This window comes from Anomaloglossus baeobatrachus, chromosome 4, assembly GCF_048569485.1.
Source record: "Anomaloglossus baeobatrachus isolate aAnoBae1 chromosome 4, aAnoBae1.hap1, whole genome shotgun sequence".
Lineage (NCBI taxonomy): Eukaryota > Metazoa > Chordata > Amphibia > Anura > Aromobatidae > Anomaloglossus > Anomaloglossus baeobatrachus.
The window spans coordinates 666,417,863-666,440,054 of NC_134356.1; the positions used below are offsets into that span (position 1 = coordinate 666,417,863).

General features: G+C 44.3%; 1 protein-coding gene across 1 annotated transcript in view; it reads left to right on the plus strand.

The window, feature by feature from the left end:
* Nucleotides 1-22,192, plus strand: part of LOC142302076 (venom factor-like) — a 229,470-nt gene that overhangs the window by 111,089 nt on the left and 96,189 nt on the right. Inside the window, exons 17-19 of the mRNA XM_075343155.1 lie at nucleotides 356-361; nucleotides 2,280-2,391; nucleotides 21,448-21,533. Coding sequence (XP_075199270.1) covers nucleotides 356-361; nucleotides 2,280-2,391; nucleotides 21,448-21,533 — 204 coding nt within the window. The remainder of the gene's footprint in view (nucleotides 1-355; nucleotides 362-2,279; nucleotides 2,392-21,447; nucleotides 21,534-22,192) is intronic.

The window sequence follows — 22,192 nt, forward strand, 5'->3', positions numbered from 1 at the left end:
AATGCTTGATTCCTATTTTGCCTGTGTGGAGTTCCTGGTGGAATTGGATCATTCGCTGCTGGGAGTGTCTGGATACCCAGCTCCATGATTCTGCAATGTATTGTGTTATGATTTAGGGACCAAGGAGGATCAAAAAATGCAGAATCCCAAATAGTAACAAAGTGGCTGAAACCTTAACGGACTGCAGACCTAATCCTGACACACAACTAGAAGTAGCCGTGGGACGAGCCTACGATGACCTAGTCGTCTCGACACAGCCGGAGAACTAAATATTCTCACAGATAGAAATATGAGAAAGCTAATCTGCCTCGGAGCAGTTCCAAAAGATAGATAGATAGCCCCCCCACATGTAAAGGCTACGGTGATATAGAAAAACACATTACAAAGCCAGAAAATACATACTGAGCAAAGGTGAGGCCCAAGATATCTTTATAGAAAAGAATAGGAAGGAGCACTGTCTGCAACCGTAAAAAAAACCCCTGATAAATACCAGCATTTCTGATATGGAAAAATCCTGAGGTCACACAACCTCTCCCCTACTGAATCAGCACTCAAATGTTACTGGGATCCAAAAACACTAATACAGATGAGGGACTGAATTAATACCAAGCATGACAAACACAATACCTTGCAGAATCATGGAGCTAAGTATACAGACACTCCCAGCAGGGAGTGATCCTATTCCACATAGAACTCCACAAAGACAAAATAAAAATTAAGCATTAGTATTAAAGCAGAAAAAAACAACAAGAAAGTGGAAAACAAACAGCAGAGGTACAAAGACTACTTATCTGAGAGGAGTTCTGGTTGTGAGCAGGGCTGGTTACAGAATATCCTAAACACACAGAAGACCATTGAGCACTGGCAAGAAGCAAGAGAAAACTACTCAGTTATATAGTCCCAATCTGACCCTGATTGCCAGTCCTCTGCAGGTGTGAGCCTTTCATTCCACAAATCAACTGCACCGCCAGAACTGACCACAAGAGGGAGCCCCAAACTGGAAAACTTATTCACAACAGTATTGTGTTTTGTCATGCTTGGTATTAACTCAGTCCCTCATCTATATTAGTGTTTTTGGATCCCAGTAACATCAGAGTGCCGATACAGTGAGGGAGAGGCTGTTTGGTCTCAGGGTTTTTTCATATCAGACGTGCTGGTATTTATTAGGGTTTTTATGACTGTAGACAGTGCTCCTTCCTATCCTTTCCTATAAAGATAGTTTGGTCCTCAGCTTTGCTGAACCTGTTTTTTTAGCTTTGTATTGTGCTTTCCTATATCACAGTAGTCTTTACATGTGGGGGCTTTCTATATCTTTGGGGATTGCTCCGAGGCAGATTAGCTTTTCTTATATTTTTATCTGTAAGAATATTTAGTTCTCCGGCTTTGTCAAGACGACTAGGTCATCATTGGCTCGTCTCACGGCTACTTCTAGTTGTGTGTCAGGATTAGGTCTGCAGTCCGTTGAGGTTCCAGCCACTCTGGTTACTTTTTGGGTTTCCGCATTTTTTGATCCACCTCGGTCCCTGAATCATAACAGGGTGATTCCCAGTATTTGAAGAGCTGGGGACTAAAGATTGGACAGTCAGGAAATGTCTGTGGGGGCTTAACAAAAAGGCAAGCAAATTGTAACTGAGCTGAGTTAATTAACCTGCAGAGAAGACAAGGATTACATAGAATGAATTGAGCAACGCTCCTAAAATATGAACATACACATACCACCATACCACACTATGACAATCATATAATACAATATAGGGCTGTAAAAATAAAAAAAGTTATGGCTCTTGGAAGAAGGAGAGGAAAAGACAAAAATGAAAAGTGGAAAAGCTCCTGGGGGTGATGGGGTTAAAATACTAGTCCAGCATATGTTTATTTTTTTTCCTCATACCTGGAGTGGTGTTTTTAATCTAAGGTCACTGCCCCTCGTAATACACCCACCCTCTGGTGTCTTTACCTCTTACCTTTGCTACTCCCCTATCTTGTGACAGTAACTTCTGACTGGCCAGAGGTCATAAATTACGTCAAAAGCACTCAATGCAAGTCTATGAGGGCCAGAAAGATGCTCTTATAGAGTTGTATTGATTTGTAATATTTGGCCCCCTCCATTAAACAGTGGAACTGCCAGCATGTCACAAACCTAGGAAAACTGGCAACAGGAGTGGTGGTAGTAGAAGGTGAAGATTAGATTTAATGCACCAGTCCAGTAAAATAATAATAAATAAAAAAAAGCTTTAAAAAAATCCAGCTAACTATGAATATGTTGTGTTTTTTTTCTGCAGGTGATGAATTTGATGAATATCTCCCAGATGAGGACATTTTCATAAGAACAGAATTTCCAGAGTCATGGCTCTGGAGATTAGAAAAAATGACAGAAAAACCAGATAATAATGGGTAATTTTTACAATTCATGGTTATATGTTACTATTTAAAAAAATAATTAGAATAATTTTAAGTTAAGTAATGGATTTTACCGTGAAACCAACTTATATAAGTTATGTGCTCCCATAGAGATAAGAAATTGGTAGTTTCCAATATTTAGTAATTAAGATTTAGAAGAAATGAACTCATGGAAAGCTAACATCCTGATTTTAGGAAGAATATCAACAACTTTAATTCCATTGTATCACTGCCAGTTTTGGTTTTCATGACAAACCATTTTTTTGTTTCATTCTTGTATTATCACTAGTGATGGGCAGATCTGGACTGTAAAACCGGATCCGTGTGGTTTCAAACGTACCCAAGTGACGGAAATGGGCCGGAGTGTTCAGGGTATTCACTTACAGATTAGTAATGGGGGCATCTCACAGACCCTCCCCATCACTTATCTAGAGCTTAGTAGCAGCTGTGAGCTGTGGTTAACCCCATATTACCCCAATTACCACAGCACCAGGGCAATCGGCAAGTGCCAGATGAAGTGCTGGGATTGTTGCATCTAATGGATGCGATGATTCTGGGTGGCTGCAGGTTGCTATTTTTAGGCTGGGGAGGGGCACAATAACCATGGGTCTCCCCAGCCTGAGAATACCAGCCCCCAGCTGTCGGCTTAATCATGGCTGGGAATCAGAATTGCAGGGGACCGCAAGATGGTTTTTAAATTATTTATTTAATTTTTTTTTAAAAAGCCTCATGCAGGTTCTATTATTTTGATACCCAGCCAAGATAAGCGAACGGCTGGGGGCTGCAGCCTGTGGCTCTTGGCTTACCTGTGCTGAGTATCATAATATGGGGGCACCGTATGCCAAATATTTAATTATTAATTTATTTTAGTACCACAATAGATGCACACAGCACCTGTGATTGGAAGCAGTCAGCAGACACTCTGCCACTCAGGATGGAGGAGCGTCTGACTGCAACCAATCACACATATTGGTGGGTGAGGAGAGCAGTGCATATGCAATGAAGGTTGTTCTGCCTTCGTCCACGTGTGAGCTGTGTGGACTCCAGCATACAGCTAACCTTCATCCACTGTTTCAATAAACAGACTGTGTTGCCTTTAAGTCTTTATTTATTAAATGATGATGGATAGGTGGATGATCATAAGAAATGGATGATTGATTGGTAAAAACTATAACAAAAGATACAAATCCAAATCAGTACAGGCATATCACAAATAACAGAATGACATACACAGTAGTACTGGTATTTACAGAATCTGCATAACATAGAGAGCAATGCATATGACTGAACACAACATTTACACTGCTGAAGCTGCCCTACACCTGCTCTGCATGTATCACGGCCTATGTAATCTGAGTAGAGCCACTGTCACTTCACAGTGCCTACATAACAACTGTACACATATTCTAACATAAATATGTAGTTTAGTACAATGATTCCTACCGGGATCCACTAGTCAGGAGGAACGATTGAAGAGAAGGAACTGGAGCCAGCTAATAGCACCTCTGAATCCTATGGAGGCACCAAGACATCTGGTCTCCAACTCAGGAAGGGCAGGGAAAAGGGGCAGTCCAAGGAAGTATCTTTTCCTTAAAGCAACAGGCTCCAACCCACAGAAATACTGTAGAGAAGTATGAGGAAAACATAAGAAAGCCAACAGTGACCTCTTGTGGGCAACAAACGATATTACCCTTATCCTATTTAATGAATAGGAGACAGAACACTCCCCGCTTGGCGTTAACCAATGCCACTATTGGACTCCTGAGGGGATAACAACAACACAAGTTCAGTGACTGGTCTGGTGAACAGTTTGTTCTCTCCGAGCTTGCTCACTCTGACCTCTACCTTGCGTACTCTCCCATCCTTGCTGGGAAAGGGTTTGGTCACTAGGCCGAGTGGCCACTCATTTCAGTGTGATTGACTGTCCTTTACAAGTACCACATCGCCAAGTCTGATGTTTGGATGGTCTTTCTGCCATTTTGTTCTGGTTTGCAGAGTGGAGAGATATTGTTTCCTCCATCTGTCCCAAAAGGCATTGGACACATTTTGTACTTGCCTCCATTGTCTTCTGTAGAGGTCTTTCTCGGTGAATTCTCCAGGTGGAGCTCCTGGGACACAGATTTTCTGTGTAAGTAACATGACAGGAGTAAGAACTGTTGAATCTCCAGAATCTCCAGAAAGAGCTGTCAATGGCCTAGCATTCATGATAGCTGTAACTTCGGCCAAGAACGTAGTCAAGCTTTCGTGGGTAAGTCTGGTGTTTGCTTGCAAGAGGATAGAATCTAGAATCTTGCGTGCAATTCCTATCATTCTTTCCCAGGTGCCTCCCATGTGCGAAGAGTGTGGCGGGTTGAAGGTCCAGGTGCATCCTTGCTCACCTAGGTACCTCTCTACATTTGTAATGTCTAGATTGGAAGGGATTTGGAGTTCTCTTGCTGCTCCAATAAAGTTCGTGCCTCTATCAGAACGAATGTGCTTCACAGGGCCTCTGATAGCAATGAAGCGTCGAAGTGCATTTATGAAACTTGAAGTGTCCATAGATTCTATTACTTCGATATGAACAGCTCTGACAGACAAACAGGTGAATAGAACTGCCCAACACTTTGCTTCGGCATGGACCTTCCTAGTGCGTCTTGTAGCTACGGACCAGGGGCCGAACACATCCAGTCCAACGTTGGTGAAAGGGGGTTCAGTACTGAGCCTGTCAGGTGGAAGATTGGCCATCTTCTGGTTTTGAAACACGCCACGAAGTTTGCGACACGTAACGTAGTTGAAGATGAGTTTGCTCGCGCTTCTCTTCGCTCCGACTATCCATAGTCCAGCCGCTCGTAGACTCCCTTCGGTAAACAAACGACCTTGATGTCTCACCAAGATGTGATGATGTCGAATGAGCAAGGTTGTGACGTGATGACGTCTGGGAATTATTACCGGGTGTTTCTCTGAGACTTCTACCTTAGCTTCTTGAATGCGGCCATCTATTTTCAGCAGCCCATCTTTGTCAATGAACGGGTCGAGTTTCCTCAACGCACTGTCTCTAGGAATGGGTAGTCCTTTGTCGAGATTGCCTATTTCCTTGTTGTAGGCTTCATTTTGTACAACATGGAGTATTGTAATCTTGGCTTTCTCTAAGTTGGGAGCAGTAAACGCATGCTTGCAGTGATGCCAACCTTTACTGCATCTCTGATTTGTTGGTAGTTCGGACTTGTAAAACTGAGTCACGTGTAGTAAAAAGGCGATAGCCCTAACAAGTGAGTTCCAGGTTGAGAATCTACTGAACCGATGAGATCCGAGGTGACATCCTGAAACCACTGTATGAAGAGCTGACACTTGAGGACGAAGGTCGTCGTCGACATCTGGATCCACCAGTTCAAATGTATCGGGCCTGCTGATGTAGGATGTTGTCCGGTACAGGAAGGCAGGGCCTGTGAACCATGTAGTGTCCTTAAGGTGACTTGGTGCAACGGATCTAGTCGCATGGTCGGTGGGATTGTGATGAGTAGATACGTAATGCCACTGATCAGGGCAAGTTGATCTTCTTATTCTCAACACCCGGTTGCTGACGTAGACGTAGAAGCGTCGTGTTTCGTTGCAGATGTATCCTAGTACCACCTTGCTGTCAGTGTAGAACTCTGAATCTTTGATCTCTTGATTCATTCCATCTGAGATAAGTTCAGCCAGCTCAACTGCAAGGACGGCAGCACAGAGTTCCAGTCTAGGTATCGTGTGTTCACGGAGTGGCGCCAGTTTTGTCCGACTCATGACGAACCCAATATGGATCTGTTCATTCACATCGGTGGTTTTAAGGTATACTACTGCTGCGATTGCTTTGACTGATGCATCGCAGAAGATACAAAGTCTTTGAGATTTGACTTCTGTGGATGGCACAGGAGCGTACGGTCGGTTCACATGAAGATCGGTCAAGGCCTCGAGAGACTTCCTCCACTCTGCCCACAGGTCTGCCTTTTCTGCAGGAAGTGTATCATCCCAATCAGATGTCTCTTGGGTGAAGTCTCTTAGCATCATTTTACCTTGGACGGTAACTGGAGCTACGAATCCCAGAGGATCGTACAAACTATTCACAAAGGAAAGGACACCTCTACGTGTGAAGGATTTTTCTTCTTTGTTGATCTGAAAGGTGAAGGCATCTGTCTTCAAGTCCCAAAGTAGTCCTAGGCTCCGTTGCATGGGAAGAGAGTCGATGCTCAGGTCTATGCCCTTCAGATCACTGGAATAGTCTTGAGAGGGAAAGGCTTCCATCAGTTCTCGGCTATTGGATGCAATCTTATGCAACCTTAAGTTGGACTGAGCGAGCATTTCTTGAGCTCTTTTTAGAAGACTGATTGCTGCCTCATTTGTGGGTGTGGATTTTAAGCAGTCGTCTACGTAGAAATCCTTTTCCACAAAGGATCTGACATCCGACCCGTACTTCTCTTCACCTTCTTTGGCGGAATTCCTGAGACCGTAGATAGCCACTGCGGGGGAAGGACTATTCCCGAAGATGTGTACCCTCATCCGGTACTCTATGATGTCTTTATCTGGGTCGTTGTCACGGTACCAGAAGAACCTCAGGTAGTTTCTGTGTTCCTTTTTGACGAGAAAGCAGTGAAACATCTGTTGGATGTCAGCCATAAATGCCACCGTATCTCTGCGGAAACAGAGTAGAACTTCTAGGAGTCTGTTGTTGAGGTCTGGGCCAGATAGTAGGACATCATTCAACGAGACGTCTTCGCACTTGGCACTTGAGTCGAACACCACTCTTATTTGGCCTGGCTTTTTAGGATGGTACACTCCGAAGATGGGTAAGTACCAGCGTTCCTCAGAGTCCCGTAGTGTAGGTGCGATCTCTGCATGGTTATTTCAGAATATCTTCTCCATGAAGGTAAAGAAATGTTCTCTCATCTCGGGAGACTTCTTGAGCTTGTGTCTGAGGGAGACAAATCGACTGTAGACCTGTTCCCTGTTGTTGGGTAGGCGTTGTCTTCGTGGTCGGAATGGTAAGGCTGCCACCCAGCTGTTCGACTTGTCTTTGGTTATTTCTTGGTCCATGATATCCAACAACATCCTGTCTTCTATGGACATTGCTGTTTTGTTGTCCTCTTTGGTCCTGTGGAAGACTGTACAGCCTATGTGGTCTTGTTCGCCCTCACAAGCGTGGTTTTCGTTGGAAGGAACTGCGAAAGGACATGGCAGAGGAGCACTGCCTGGTAATTCCTTTACCAACAGACTGTTGTGACATGGTCGGAAGAAAGACGGACGTCCATTTTCTAGTGTGTTGGTGAGCATACTGTTGACTGAGGCTGGCTTGTGTGCTCCTCCTAGACAGACATCTCCTATTACGACCCATCCTAGGTCAAGTCTCTGCGCATATGGAGCGTTCTGGGAGCCGTTAATGGACTCTCTAGCCTTATGCACACGTAGCATGTCTCTTCCAAGGAGTAAGGCTATTGGAGCTTCTGAGTCCAGTTCTGGAATCAGGTGAGCTATCGCTTCAGATGGGGGTGATGAGCTGCTACCTCTGATGAAGGTATCTCGGACCTTTTGTCAGGAATCTGGTTGCACTCCAGTATGGTGGGTAATGATAGGCAGGTCTGGCCATCTATGGATTCCACCTTGTATCCGGTTGCCTTCCTCCCCGCCGTCTCAACGGTGCCTGAACATGTCTTCAAGGAGTAGGGAGAACCGGGGCCCGCAATGTTGAAACTGCTGAAGAAGATGGACTTGGCAAGAGATCTGTTGCTCTGGTCGTCCAAGATCGCATAGACCTTAATTGCTTTGTCCCTACGGCCTGCTGGGTAGACTCTGACAAGGCAGATTTTCGAACAGGACCTTCCTCCTGTGAGTCCTTTACAGATCTCCGTACATTGAGAAGTAACCACCGTGGTGTCTTCATCAGTGTTCTTCTGTTTTCCATCGTGTTCTTCTGCTTGCGGCAACACTCGTGTAGGTGGTCCAGGGTGTAAGGCTGTATTGTGATCCGTGCTGTCACATTCTGCACACTTCACCCTAGCTTCGCAGTTCCTGGCCATGTGCGATGTTGCAGCACAGCATTTGAAGCAGATGTTGTGTTCCTTGAGGAAGCCTTTGCGATCCTCTAGAGACTTCTCCCTGAAGGCTCTGCATTTTAGTAGAGGATGTGGTTTCCGGTGTAGAGGACACTGTTTACTGATATCCTGGGGTTTGTTCTCTTCTGGAGGATGCTTACTCCCTTTGTGAGCAGGACCTGAGGAGACAATGTTAGTTTTGCGGACTGCCACGGGTGTCCTACTGGGTTTGACACCGGGGGCAGTGGTACACGACAGAGTAAAATCAAAACTAGGGTCATTTCTGATTTTAGCTTGCTGAGCTACAAAATCTACAAATACGACAAAGGGAGGGAATGGCACGTTATGTGTTTGCTTATACCGTGAACCATGTGAGACCCACTTTTCTTGTAGATTGTAAGGAAGTTTTGCATCGGATTGACTCCCCTAGCGGTATCCAAGAATGCCAATCCGGGCAAATCTCCTTCCTCTTGGGCAACCCATAACTCTACTAACAGATCACTTAGCTCTCTTAGCCTTTGAAAGCCTTTGGGTCCTATCTTAGGGAAGTCATCAATTCTTTTAAACAGAGCATTTTCAATAACTTCTATGGACCCATAGCATTCATCAAGTCTCTTCCACACCAAGTGTAAACCTTTGGGTGGGTTTTTAATGTTAATGTCTCTTAGTCTTTTGGCGTGTTCTACCGATTCACTACCAAGCCATTTTACCAGGAGGTCTAACTCCTCACTACAAGAAAGGTCCAAACCTCTTATGGTGTTCTGGAACGAGGCTCGCCACGACCTATAATTCTCGGCACGATCATTGAACTTTACAAGTCCTTTTGTGACCAGTTCTCGACGAGCACAGAACTTTGCAAAGTCCATGGTGGCTTGGTCAGTGCTGGTGCGAGCCGGTGTGTGGTCGTGTCTATTGTGTGGTGTATCACCATACCTGTAGGGTGTTTCCGCCTTCGGAAAGTCAGCATAGTACCTCTCCGGAGAGGAAGGCGTCTCTTTGTGGTAAAATGGTGGTTGTACCTTCCGCTCTGTGGAATAGTAGTTTTGGTGAACCTCCTCGTGCTGTACACTCTCTTGCTTGAAGCGGTGTAATTCGAGGTTGGATGGCTGGCCGTCTGCGTAGTCTGTTCGGTGAAGCACATCTGAGCTGTCATCTATTCTGGAGTATTGGTAGACGTATTCTGCGATGCGCTGTGCTGGATCCTGCTGGTCTAGGTCCGGCCTAAGAACATCGCTGCGTCTTTCTTCGGGGTGCTCTGTCGCTTCCAGGAACTCTGCCTTGGCTATTGCGGCCGCTGTCTCCTTTTCTACGGCAAGTCTTTCTAGAGTCAGATGCAGACGTGCACTCTCTGCTTCTTGCTCCGCTTGCAGGCGTGCACTCTCTGCTTCTAGCTCCGCTTGCAGACGTGCACTCTCTGTCTGTTTTAGTTTGAGTTGCATTTCCCGTTCAGCGAAGGAGGACCTCACTTTAGCTGCTTCGGCCTCAGCGCGTGCGACGGCAGCAAGCTCCCTAATTGAGGACTTAGTAGAGCTCACCCGTGACCTTGTCTTCAGGGAAGACGCTCGGCTGACAGACATTGTGCACTTGGCTGCAGACTACTTTAGTGGGAAACAGAGTCTATTTGCGGACGGCCTTCAGCGTGGTGGAGAGTGGAATGGTGGTTTCTGGCGTACTGCGGTGGTTTCTGGCGTACTGCGGTCTAGTCACTGCGGCTGTATGGTGGCTGCTGCGACATCCATATGCGATACAGCGTGGATGTTAGCGGTCCCGTACTACAGCCTGCGACCGGCTATCTTTACTGGAGCTGGACTGCGCTGTTGTTCTTTGTAGCTGTATGGCGGCTGCTGTAATACCCGTGTGCCGTGTAGCATGGGTGTTTAGCTGTCCCGTGCAGTTCGTACAATCGCTGCCTGCGACCAGCAGCCCGTTTTTACTGTTCTGCCTTCGTCCACGTGTGAGCTGTGTGGACTCCGGCATACAGCTAACCTTCATCCACTGTTTCAATAAACAGACTGTGTTGCCTTTAAGTCTTTATTTATTAAATGATGATGGATAGGTGGATGATCATAAGAAATGGATGATTGATTGGTAAAAACTATAACAAAAGATACAAATCCAAATCAGTACAGGCATATCACAAATAACAGAATGACATACATAGTAGTACTGGTATTTACAGAATCTGCATAAGGCCCCCTTCACACGTCCGTGAAAAACACGCACGTGTGTTACGGGCCGTTTTTCGGGTCCGTGTCCCGTTTTTGTGTCCGTTTTTATGGTCCGTGTGGCACCTGTGTGAATTGCGTATGCTAGCCGTGTTTGTGTGCAGAACGTCCGTGTGTGCGTGTGGAATTAACGTGTATGTGTACGTGTAATGTCCGTGTGTAATGTCCGTGTGTGTGATGCACAATGTCGTTTATAAATGTCGGCTGACAGCAGACAGAGTTGCGCGATGAGAATGAACTCGGGTGAACTTCACCCGACTTCATCCTCATACCGCGGCTCTGTCTGTGTCGAGTACTGATTAGCGGTCACCTGTGAAGGATTCACCGGTGACCGCTAATCCCCCGATTGACTGAAGTTTCCCCCCCTCTCTCATACTCACCGTTCCTCGATCCCCGGCGCTGCACGGCATTCACACGGCTGCGGCGGCTTTTACTATTTTGAAAAAGCCGGCCGCTCATTAAACAATCTCGTATTCCCTGCTTTCCCCGCCCACCGGCGCCTATGATTGGTTACAGTGAGACACGCCCCCACGCTGAGTGACAGGTGTCACACTGCACCCAATCACAGCAGCCGGTGGGCGTGTGTATACTGTGCAGTAAAATAAATAAATAAATAATTAAAAAAAAACGGCGTGCGGTTCCCCCCAATTTTAATGCCAGCCAGATAAAGCCATACGGCTGAAGGCTGGTATTCTCAGGATGGGGAGCTCCACGTTATGGGGAGCCCCCCACCCTAACAATATCAGTCAGCAGCCGCCCAGAATTGCCGCATACATTATATGCGACAGTTCTGGGGCTGTACCCGGCTCTTCCCGATTTGCCCTGGTGCCGTTGGCAAATCGGGGTAATAAGGAGTTATTGGCAGCCCATAGCTGCCAATAAGTCCTAGATTAATCATGTCAGGCGTCTATGAGACACCTTCCATGATTAATCTGTAAGTTACAGTAAAAAAACACACACACCCGAAAAAATCACGGCCGCGAGTTACCTGACTGACAGCAGCTGATCGCGCTACTCACCTCATTTGCTGTGTGGAGGTGACCGGAGCGGCGGTGTCTTCTGCTGCTCCTGTCACCTCCATGCAGCAGAGCTGGACGCGACGCTGGAAGTCCGTGGAGTACGCCGGACATGGAGGGTTTGTCGGGGTTAATAAATTGGTAATGAGGGAATTTGTGTGTGTTTTTTATTTCAAATAAAGGATTTTTTCGGGTGTGTGTGTTTTTTTACTGTAACTTACAGATTAATCATGGAAGGTGTCTCATAGACGCCTGACATGATTAATCTAGGACTTATTGGCAGCTATGGGCTGCCAATAACTCCTTATTACCCCGATTTGCCAACGGCACCAGGGCAAATTGGGAAGAGCCGGGTACAGCCCCAGAACTGTCGCATATAATGTATGCAGCAATTCTGGGCGGCTGCTGACTGATATTGTTAGGGTGGGGGGCTCCCCATAACGTGGAGCTCCCCATCCTGAGAATACCAGCCTTCAGCCGTATGGCTTTATCTGGCTGGCATTAAAATTGGGGGGAACCGCACGCCGTTTTTTTTTAATTATTTATTTATTTATTTTACTGCACAGTATAGACACGCCCACCGGCTGCTGTGATTGGGTGCAGTGTGACACCTGTCACTCAGCGTGGGGGCGTGTCTCACTGTAACCAATCATAGGCGCCGGTGGGCGGGGAAAGCAGGGAATACGAGATTGTTTAATGGGCGGCCGGCTTTTTCAAAATAGTAAAAGCCGCCGCAGCAGTGTGAATGCCGTGCAGCGCTGCGCCGGAGATCGGGGAACGGTAAGTATGAGAGAGGGGGGGAAACTGACCGACAGACTGTGAGAGAGGGACAGACAGACAGAGAGACCGACAGAGAGACAGAGAGACTGACCGACGGACTCAGGGAGATTGACCGACATACACAGAAATAGAAAGAATAGCCGACATCACTAGAAATAAAAACACCAAACGGACACGGACTATAGGTATATGCATACGTGTTTACTAACGTGTGTGCACATACCCATAGACTTTCATTGTGTCCACGTGTGCGTGCTCCGTGCAGATAACGGACATGCATCCGTGCCAAACGCAAACACATACGGATCACGGACACGCACACACGGACATAATGAAATAACGGACGTGTGACCACAATCATAGATTAACATTGGTGCACGTTTGGCCGTGTCTCCGGTATATACGGAAACGGACCAAACACGCACGTGTATCACGGACGTGTGAAGGGGGCCTTACATAGAGAGCAATGCATATGACTGAACACAACATTTACACTGCTGAAGCTGCCCTACACCTGCTCTGCATGTATCACGGCCTATGTAATCTGAGTAGAGCCACTGTCACTTCACAGTGCCTACATAACAACTGTACACATATTCTAACATAAATATGTAGTTTAGTACAATGATTCCTACCGGGATCCACTAGTCAGGAGGAACGATTGAAGAGAAGGAACTGGAGCCAGCTAATAGCACCTCTGAATCCTATGGAGGCACCAAGACATCTGGTCTCCAACTCAGGAAGGGCAGGGAAAAGGGGCAGTCCAAGGAAGTATCTTTTCCTTAAAGCAACAGGCTCCAACCCACAGAAATACTGTAGAGAAGTATGAGGAAAACATAAGAAAGCCAACAGTGATCTCTTGTGGGCAACAAACGATATTACCCTTATCCTATTTAATGAATAGGAGACAGAACAAAGGTAATGAGTGGAACCAGAAGTGAATGAGTGGCCGCTGGAGCCTCGGTAAGTGTAGCGCGCTTGTTCTCATCCACCTGTCCAGCATCGGACTGGCTACCGGAGGAATCTCCAGTAATGCCAGGCCTGGATTCGGGTATCTGCATTGCACTCCAGAGCTCTCACCTGAGCTCCGACGTGCAGCCGAGACTGTACCGCGAGCGCCAAGTGATTGATTCCCCAGTGATTGCAGTTCAGTTCATGTCAGCTGCAGACAGGCCAGGGTGCTCTAACCTGAACTCCAGAGATCAGCCCGGCCTGTCTTCAGCTGTCATGAACTGAACCGCAAGCGTCGGGGAATCAATCACTCTACACTCGCGGTACAGTCTAGGCTGCACGTCGGAGCTCAGGTGAGAGCTCCGGAGTGCAATGCAGATACCCGAATCCAGGCCTGGCATTACTGGAGATTCCTCCGGTAGCCAGTCCGACGCTGCACCTGTCCCTTCTACTACCATTTTTAATCACCGGATTCTGGTCCGCATAGACTTATATGGGAACTGGCATCTGGCCAGATATCCAGGATCAATTCTGGGCTGGAACTGAATTTTTTTCATCTGGTTAGGTCCGCCGGTCCCGGTTTATCACTAATTGTCACATATTGATAGCATTTTTTTTATTTAATTACTTATTTATTTTTTATGACATAGTTGTACCAGGACTTGTTGGATTTGTCAGTGGTGGACAACTTATTGAGAAAACTTCTAAGAACTCTTTCTGGGCAAAAATATAAAGAAACAGAATTCCTGCCACTGTTTGTTTTTTATGCATGATAAAATTTACAGTTTTCTCCATGCTGCAATAATATTTTAACTTAATATATTTTAACTTAATTCTACAGGTCAATAACAATATAGCAATACCAAATCTTTATAGCTTGAATTATGTTTTATTATTTTGTACAAAAAAATGCAAAGTAGCCAAAAAAAAAGATCATTTGTTTTTGGGTCACCATTTTTGAATGTATATCTTGCTCAACTGGAAAACTGAAGTTTTTTTCATTTGTACCAATTTGTGGTACGTGCAATGTTTATTTGGGATGTAAAATGAAAAAGAAGATATTAATGTTACATCTATTATTTAAAAAAACAAAAAAACAAAACAAAAAAAACAAACTCCATTAGGTGTAATTGAAAAGTAATCATTCCAAATTTATACAGTTTTTTGTTTTACATCTGTTGTGCAAATAAATTATATTTTTCCTGGGCTTGTATTTTGAGGGATAGGTAGTATTTAATGATACCATTTTTTGTGTATATCATTTTGATCACTTTTTATTTCACTTTTTTTTGGTTGGAGGCATGAAAAGAATAAATCTGAAATTAATTTATTTTATATTTACGGCATGTCAGTAGGATCAACACTCCTAAGTAAACTATGTATGCATTCAGGACACAGAAAGTTGACTAAAATGGTAGTTTGATATCTACAATCCGATGTCTTAATCCATGTTTTTGTTAATATGTAACTGATTTGTTAAGATATATGGTCCAGACATAGATCTCCCCGAGAATCTTACTTCAGATTGTGCCTGAAAGGGGGTGTTACCAGTGTGAGACATGTAATGACTGACAGGCTGCTCTTCTGATCTACATGTTTCACACTGGTAACACCCCCTTTTCCCTTATAATACTCTCTGAAGGTGGAGTCTCAGGGAAATCTATGTCCGGCCCATAGTACTTAACAGCTCATTTACATATGGAAGGAAAAATAGATATCTATGTAATAAGTTATTGGATTGTAGAAAGCAAAGTATCATTTTATTCAACTTTCTTTGACCTGCATTCCCACATAGGCAGTTTAGGAGGGTTGATCCTACTAACAGATTCCTTTTAAGCAATCACTGGAAGTCTCAGGACTCAAACTCCCAACAATCTACTTAAAGTTTTGAAAAAGAATTAAAACTTTGAATCACCTTTTCTACACCCCCCATGATTCCTTCACGAACGTATACGTCTTAGGTCATGTCCCCTTCGGTGGTGAACTTACAGTAATCCTTGCATGTGTCTGGTGATCTGATCAACAGACATGTGAGGCTAAGAGGCATGGGTGGATCAGAGATCCACCCATGCCTGCTTACTACTTAAATCAAGGTGTCAAAATCTGACAGTGTGATTTATATGGCTGCAATGGGCATTGGACCATTCCTCGCCATCACCATTGGCCCCGAGCGTGCCATGATGTTGCCATGGTTGCCTGGGGACTGCTGATGACCCCAAACACTACCATGACGTATTTCCTGTAAGAGCTGACAGAGCGCCGACACTCACAGGAACACTGCATTTCTCCTGATCAGAGTGATATTGCAGCATCACTCTGATCAGGGCAAGCGATCAGACTGTGCAGTAATAAAGTCCCCTACTGAACTAGTAAAATCAATAAAAAAGTTTTAAAAAATAAAAAAATTCATAATCCTATAAGTTCAAATGACCCCCCTTTCTCCCCATTGAAAATAAAACAATAAAAAATACACATATTTGGCATCCCCGCATTCAGAAATGCCCGATCTAGCAAAATATAAAATTAATCAATCTGATTGATACACAACGTAGCAATAAAAAAAATTCCAAAAGCCAAAATTAAATTTTTTTGGTTATCGCAACATTTCATTAAAATTAAATAACAGGTTATCAAATTGTCACATCTAAGCAAAATTGGTATAATTAAAAATGTCAGCTCAAGACGCAAAAAATAAGCTGTCACTGAGCCCCAGATCTCAAAAAAATGGAAATGCTACGCCTCTCGGAAAATTTTGACAAAAGTTCTTTTTTTTTGGGACAAACTTAGAGAAAAGTAAATGTTGTGCCCAGGGATATGGGGTACTCGGTCCTAGGCAGTGTCTCTCTTGGGAATGTCATGGTGGTGGCCGTTGCCCGGTTCCGTGCCCTGGGCCCTTTTTGTGATGGAGGTGTATTTACAGGTGATTTAGGTTAGTGTTCATACGTGATGCCACTTGCGGTGTTGCGGCTATATTTATGGAGCCGCTGCTGCAGAATGTCACTACTGGGGCTGGTGTTAATGGAACCTGGACCCTCCGCAAGCAGAGCCGGGCCCCAGAGAATGGGTGATGTGACGGGCGTCGGAAGAAGGTAGGCCACACAGAGGTATAGTGCAAACGCATCTTTTTAGGGCGGCCTATCACACTCCCTAGCCAAACTAATTTCACATAATCCCTCTACAACTTCTCAGAACATAACCCCACGTCAAACTCCTTGGCACCCAAATGCATCTCAAGGCTCTTGCCAACTGGTCCAGGAAGCCATCATCTATCCCCCATGAGCTGGCTGGATTGTCATTTTAAATAAACACTTGTACCTTGCCCCTCCCCCCATCTCATTGTAGATTGTAAGCTCTCACGAGCAGGGTTGCCATTTTTCCTTTTAAATATTGTAGCCTCTATAATTGTTACTTGTTTGTATATGTTTATGTATATGATATGTATATGTTCCTCCTGAATTGTAAAGCGCTGCGGAATATGTTGGCGCTATAGAAATAAAGATTATTATTATTATTATTATTATTTAACTGGTTTTTACTCACTGCTGGTAGGTGGTAACAGGTTACCCGAGGCCAGCTGGTTTCACATTCAGGCCCCCTTCATCCCAGTGCCAGTTTGTTACTCTGGTACCTTCTTCCCTGCACCTCTCTCTGGTAAATGGGTCCCCATGGCGTAGAGCAACTGGAGGTCCCCGTCTGGTGGTTTGTCCACTTCTGTCCACCTGACGGTAGCGTGAACCCTGTGGGGATGGAGTCTCTGGTCCTGTCGCTGGTTCTTCCTTTGCTACTGAGTTTTCGGATTCTTAGGGTCAGCGAAGTCCTTGATGGTTCCCTCACTGTGCAGGTGTTAACAGCTTAAAGCTCTTTCCTGTCCTAGGGTCCTGTACCCTGTTGGTGCGCAGTTCCGGGAGTACTCCACCGGCAACTACTCTCCTGGGTACCAGGTCACTGTCAATTTGAGTCAGGACGTCGCTTTGCTTCCACCTTCACTCCTTGCCTGCTACTCTTGTCTGACTACTCTCCACAGTCTGCCAAACCCACCTGGTCAACTAGTGGACTGGTCTGGCTCCACCTCTAGGCAGCCATCCATTGGTCCGACCCTAGGTAAGTACCATTGTATGGGGAATTGTTGGGGAAAAACTGGGCTTACGTGGATTTTTGTTGGTACCAGCACTGGTCTCCTGGCGCCCTAGGGTGTAGGCCCTGCATCCTGGTGGGGATGCAGAACCTTGTAGCACCCTGATGGCTTCAGGGGTACTACATAAACATATACATGTTTTGTATCTACAAACTCGTACCGACCTGAGGCATCAGATCGACACATCAATTTTACCATATAGGAACATGGTAAATAAAAGACCTCCAAAATAATCGTGCAATTTCACTTTTTTTGTAATTTCACCGCACTTGGAATTTTTTCCCCGTTTTTCCAGTACACTATTTGGTAAAACTAATGGTTTCATTCAAAATGACAAGAGGTCCTACAAAAAACAGGCCCTTATATGGCAACATTGATGGAAAAATTAAAAGGTTATGGCTCTTGAACAAAAGGGAGGAAAAGACGAAAAATGAAAAATCGCTGGGGGGTGAAGGGGATTAAAGTAAATATATTTAAAAATAAATTTTAAAATTTAAAATAAAAGTCCAGTTTTTCAAAAAATATAATTGCCTAACTCATACAGTAAATGTCTTAAAAAGGAAAAAAAAATCAAAATTGTTATTTTTTTAGACACGACACTTTCCAATAACAATGAGGAAAAAATAGAAAGAAATCCAGCGAGCTTGGTAAAAAAAAAAAAAAATTAAAAAATTTAAAAAGAATACAGTGGTCTAAATGAGATGGGTTTTGACAAGCGCCTTTTTCTTATTCATTGTCTAAGAAGAATGTACTTGCCGAAACGTGTCTCGTTTAGACCACTATATTCTTTCCTTCATTTTTTGCGTGTATATAATTTTAAAACATATATTTTGAATAAAATGCAAGTTTTTAATTTTTTTTCTACCAAGCTCGCTGGATTTCTTCCTATTTTTTCCCTCATCCATGTGCAGTTGGCTCTTATACGGATCCATTGCTGAGCTGTAGGTAGAACAACTATATAACTGGTCAAGTGGTAAGCTGGCTGCTTTTTTTTAATAAAAAACAATCAAAGCATTGTATGTAACCAAAGTTGTATATATTAATAAAGCCATCAGCTTAACATATAATAGACAAGTCCTGACACACTTTTCATCAATGGAGAAATGAAAATTCTATGGCTCTTGGAAAATGGCAACGCAATCCAATATATATATATATATATATATATATATATATATATATATATATTTTACCTATTTGCAATTTTTATTTTACCACATAAATAAAAATGTTGTAAATTTGGTATCTTCATAACATAATGACATTGCTAATCATTTGTCACGAGTGTGGCATGGCCTGGTTTGATTTTGGGGCAATCTGGGTTCAGAAGGTCATAGCACATTGTCGATCACAAATCTGCTTTAGGGGTACTTTGCACGCTGCGACATCGCAAGCCGATGCTGCGATGCCGAGCGCGATAGTCCCCGCCCCCGTCGCAGCTGCGATATCCTTGTGATAGCTGCCGTAGCGAACATTATCGCTACAGCAGCTTCACATGGACTCACCTGTTCTGCGACGTCGCTATTGGCCGGCGACCCGCCTCCTTATTAAGGGGGCGGGTCGTGTGGCGTCACTGCGACGTCACGCGGCAGGCGGCCAATAGGAGCTTAGGGGCGGAGATGAGCGGGATGTAAACATCCCACCCACCTCCTTCCTTCCGCATATCCTACGGGAGCCGCGGTGATGCCGGTAGGAGATGTTCCTCGCTCTTGTGGCTTCATACACAGCGATGTGTGCTGCCGCAGGAGCGAGGAACAACATCGGACTGTCGCGTCAGCGTAATTATGGATTACGCCGACGCTATACCGATGATACGATTACGACGCTTTTGCGCTCGTTAATCGTATCATCTAGGCTTTACACACTACAATGTCGCCTGCGATGCCGGAAGTGCGTAACTTTCAATTTGACCCCACCGACATCGCACCTGCAATGTTGTAGTGTGCAAAGCCCACCTTAGTGTCCGCTTGCCATTTATCCTGAATTGAAGCATATATAAATCCATCTGACCCTGAAGGAGTTAAGGTTTATTTCTATCCTGCAGTGATCTAACAGGTAATTGTAACCTTAGCTACTATAAAAAATCTGCTCCTCACTCCTATGCTATAGCTCATACCAAAACTGACCATATTGAAAGCTTTGTTGCTGCATAGCTGTTGTGTCATTTCTATTGCAGATGAGAAGTTCCTTACTAAAGAAACCAAGGAGTTCTTTTGTCATGTCTTTCCCTACTTGTTTGTCTTACCTCGCTTCATTGTCTTATTGTAGTGGCAAAACTAGCGTCTCTCTGGTTCCCCCTCAGTGGGAGTTTAGCACCAGTGATGGCCTAGGTACATGATTGTCACATGGGGAAAGGACCCATCTAGACATGTTAGGGAGTGCAGGGTTCAGCTTTATGTGAGTGCTAGGAGGTGACCCCGTTTATTTCTCCCTAACATGAGGCCCCACCATTCTTTTGTTTTCCTGGTGCATCCTGTATATTTCGTTGCTATCTGGGAGTCCTCCCTGTTGTGAATGTCGTCTGTGTGGGTGCTGTTCTGAAGCTCCCTCTGGTAGCCAGGAATGGTAGTGGAGCTGATTTGAGCCTGTGACGCAGACAGGTGTCAGCGTTAATTGGGAACTGGGGAAGTCCTATTGCAGACAAGTCTGGTCTATATAGGAGAGCACTTTGTGCCCTGCGGGCGCCGGTTAGAATTGTGTTTTTCTCTGTCTCTGTTCCTGTCCTGGAGCTTTGTCCTTCCCTGTATCCCTGGTCAAGACTTCTGCAGATATGTTTTCAGTTTTTACATTACTTTCTTGTTTACACCTTAGGGTGTTGTTTTTCCTTGTTTTGCTGTGTATCTGTTTTCTTGCAGTCTAAGTTTTGTTTCAATTGTGTTGTGAGCATGGGGGTTTCCTTGTGCTGGCATTCCTGCAGGGGAAGGGATTTTTATCCCTGTCTAATTTGATTATCTGTTCTTCTGTATTTTGTGTTAATTTTTGGTATTTTGTTCCCCCATTATTTACAGGAGTACCTGATAGAGTGGGGGTGAGGTCGTTCGACCTCCTGGGTCAGGAGTTTGGTATTTTTCTACAGCGATTTTGCATTGACCACAATCAGTTCCTTTCCTTTGGTTTGTATCTAGTTAGTTGGGCCTCGCCTTTGCTAAATCTATTTTTCCTATCTGAGTATTGTGTTTTCCTATATCACCGTAACCGTTGTATGTGGGGGCCTATCTACTCCTTTGGGGACTACTCTGAGGCAAGGTAGATTTCCTCATTTATATTTGTGAGGTGTAGCTAGTTTCTCAGGCTGTGACGTGGCGTCTAGGTTTTTAGGAATGCTCTACGGCTACGTCTAGTGTGGTCTGATAGTTAGGAGATTGCGGTCAGCCCAGGTTCCAACTACTTCTGTTTTCTTGGTGTTTTTTCACCAATGGGAGTTTTTTGTAATCTCCCACGGTAACCGGATCATAACACCTCCTCTTTCCCCTTCTCTAGCGTGACACTACCCTGGTATTCCCACTTTGTCGTGATGCTCGCTAGGACTTCTCCCATGAGAACCTGCAGTGACATCGTGTTTCCAGTGAATGGAAAAAAAATCCAACTTATTCAACCAGATTATTTTTGGTATTTCAATGGAGAAATCAAGAAGTTATAGCTCATGGAAAAGAAGATGAAAAAAATTCCAAAACTAAAATAGTCTGCTTTCTTAATTGTTTAATGCATTGCAATATTTCTTGAGATAGAGAAGATTCTATGATTGCTCTTCTCAGAGACAGAAGATCATTTTTGGTAAAATAAGACTATTTTTTTAAAAAATATGCAAAGTTATACAAAGTTATAAAAATGGACAATGAATGGTCCTGAAGCATTAGATCACATATATTTCTACACCACTAAATATTTTTTAATTTCTTTAGAATTTCGACCAAGCTACTTAATGTGTACTTGAAGGATTCGATCACTACTTGGGAGGTCCTGGCCGTGAGTCTCTCTCCAAATAAAGGTAGGAAGCAAAACAATCTGATCTGTGTCACCTGGGAGGATGGTCAGGAGCATTGTGCGTGTTTTTGGATGAAAAGGTCTTATCAAAAAACAAACAAACTAATATTTAAAATATTTTGAAACAATATGCTGAGAATTATACAAAAATATTCAATAATGTAAATATACAAATTATCATGTATGTTAACAGTAGTATATTTAGCTGTTAAATATCACACCCGTGTGTGATCACTATGATCTGACTCACAGGTCCTGATTTTCTCTGTACATCAGAACAGTCACTTTACTCTAGTCCCTGACTGGAGTAAGATTTCTTACATAAGGATCCCACAACTCAAAATAAATTAGCCCAGCTGTGGCTTTACGCCCCCAGGACAGTCGCTTCTCACCGCACTTTGTAAGAGTTGGGGTGGAAATGCCAAAATCTGCAAGAGTTTTGCACAATTTTGAGTTGCATCAAAATTTTGCTAAAATAATTACCCTATTAATGCTCAACTTACATGTCACACAACACACTGCACTGATCCATAATGTTCCCCTACAATCTGCACCATTCCACAATGTGCCCCACACCCTACACCACTCCATTATGTTCCCCCACACAGTGCACTGCTGCATAATGTCCCCAATACCCTACAGTGCTCCATAATGTGCCCCACA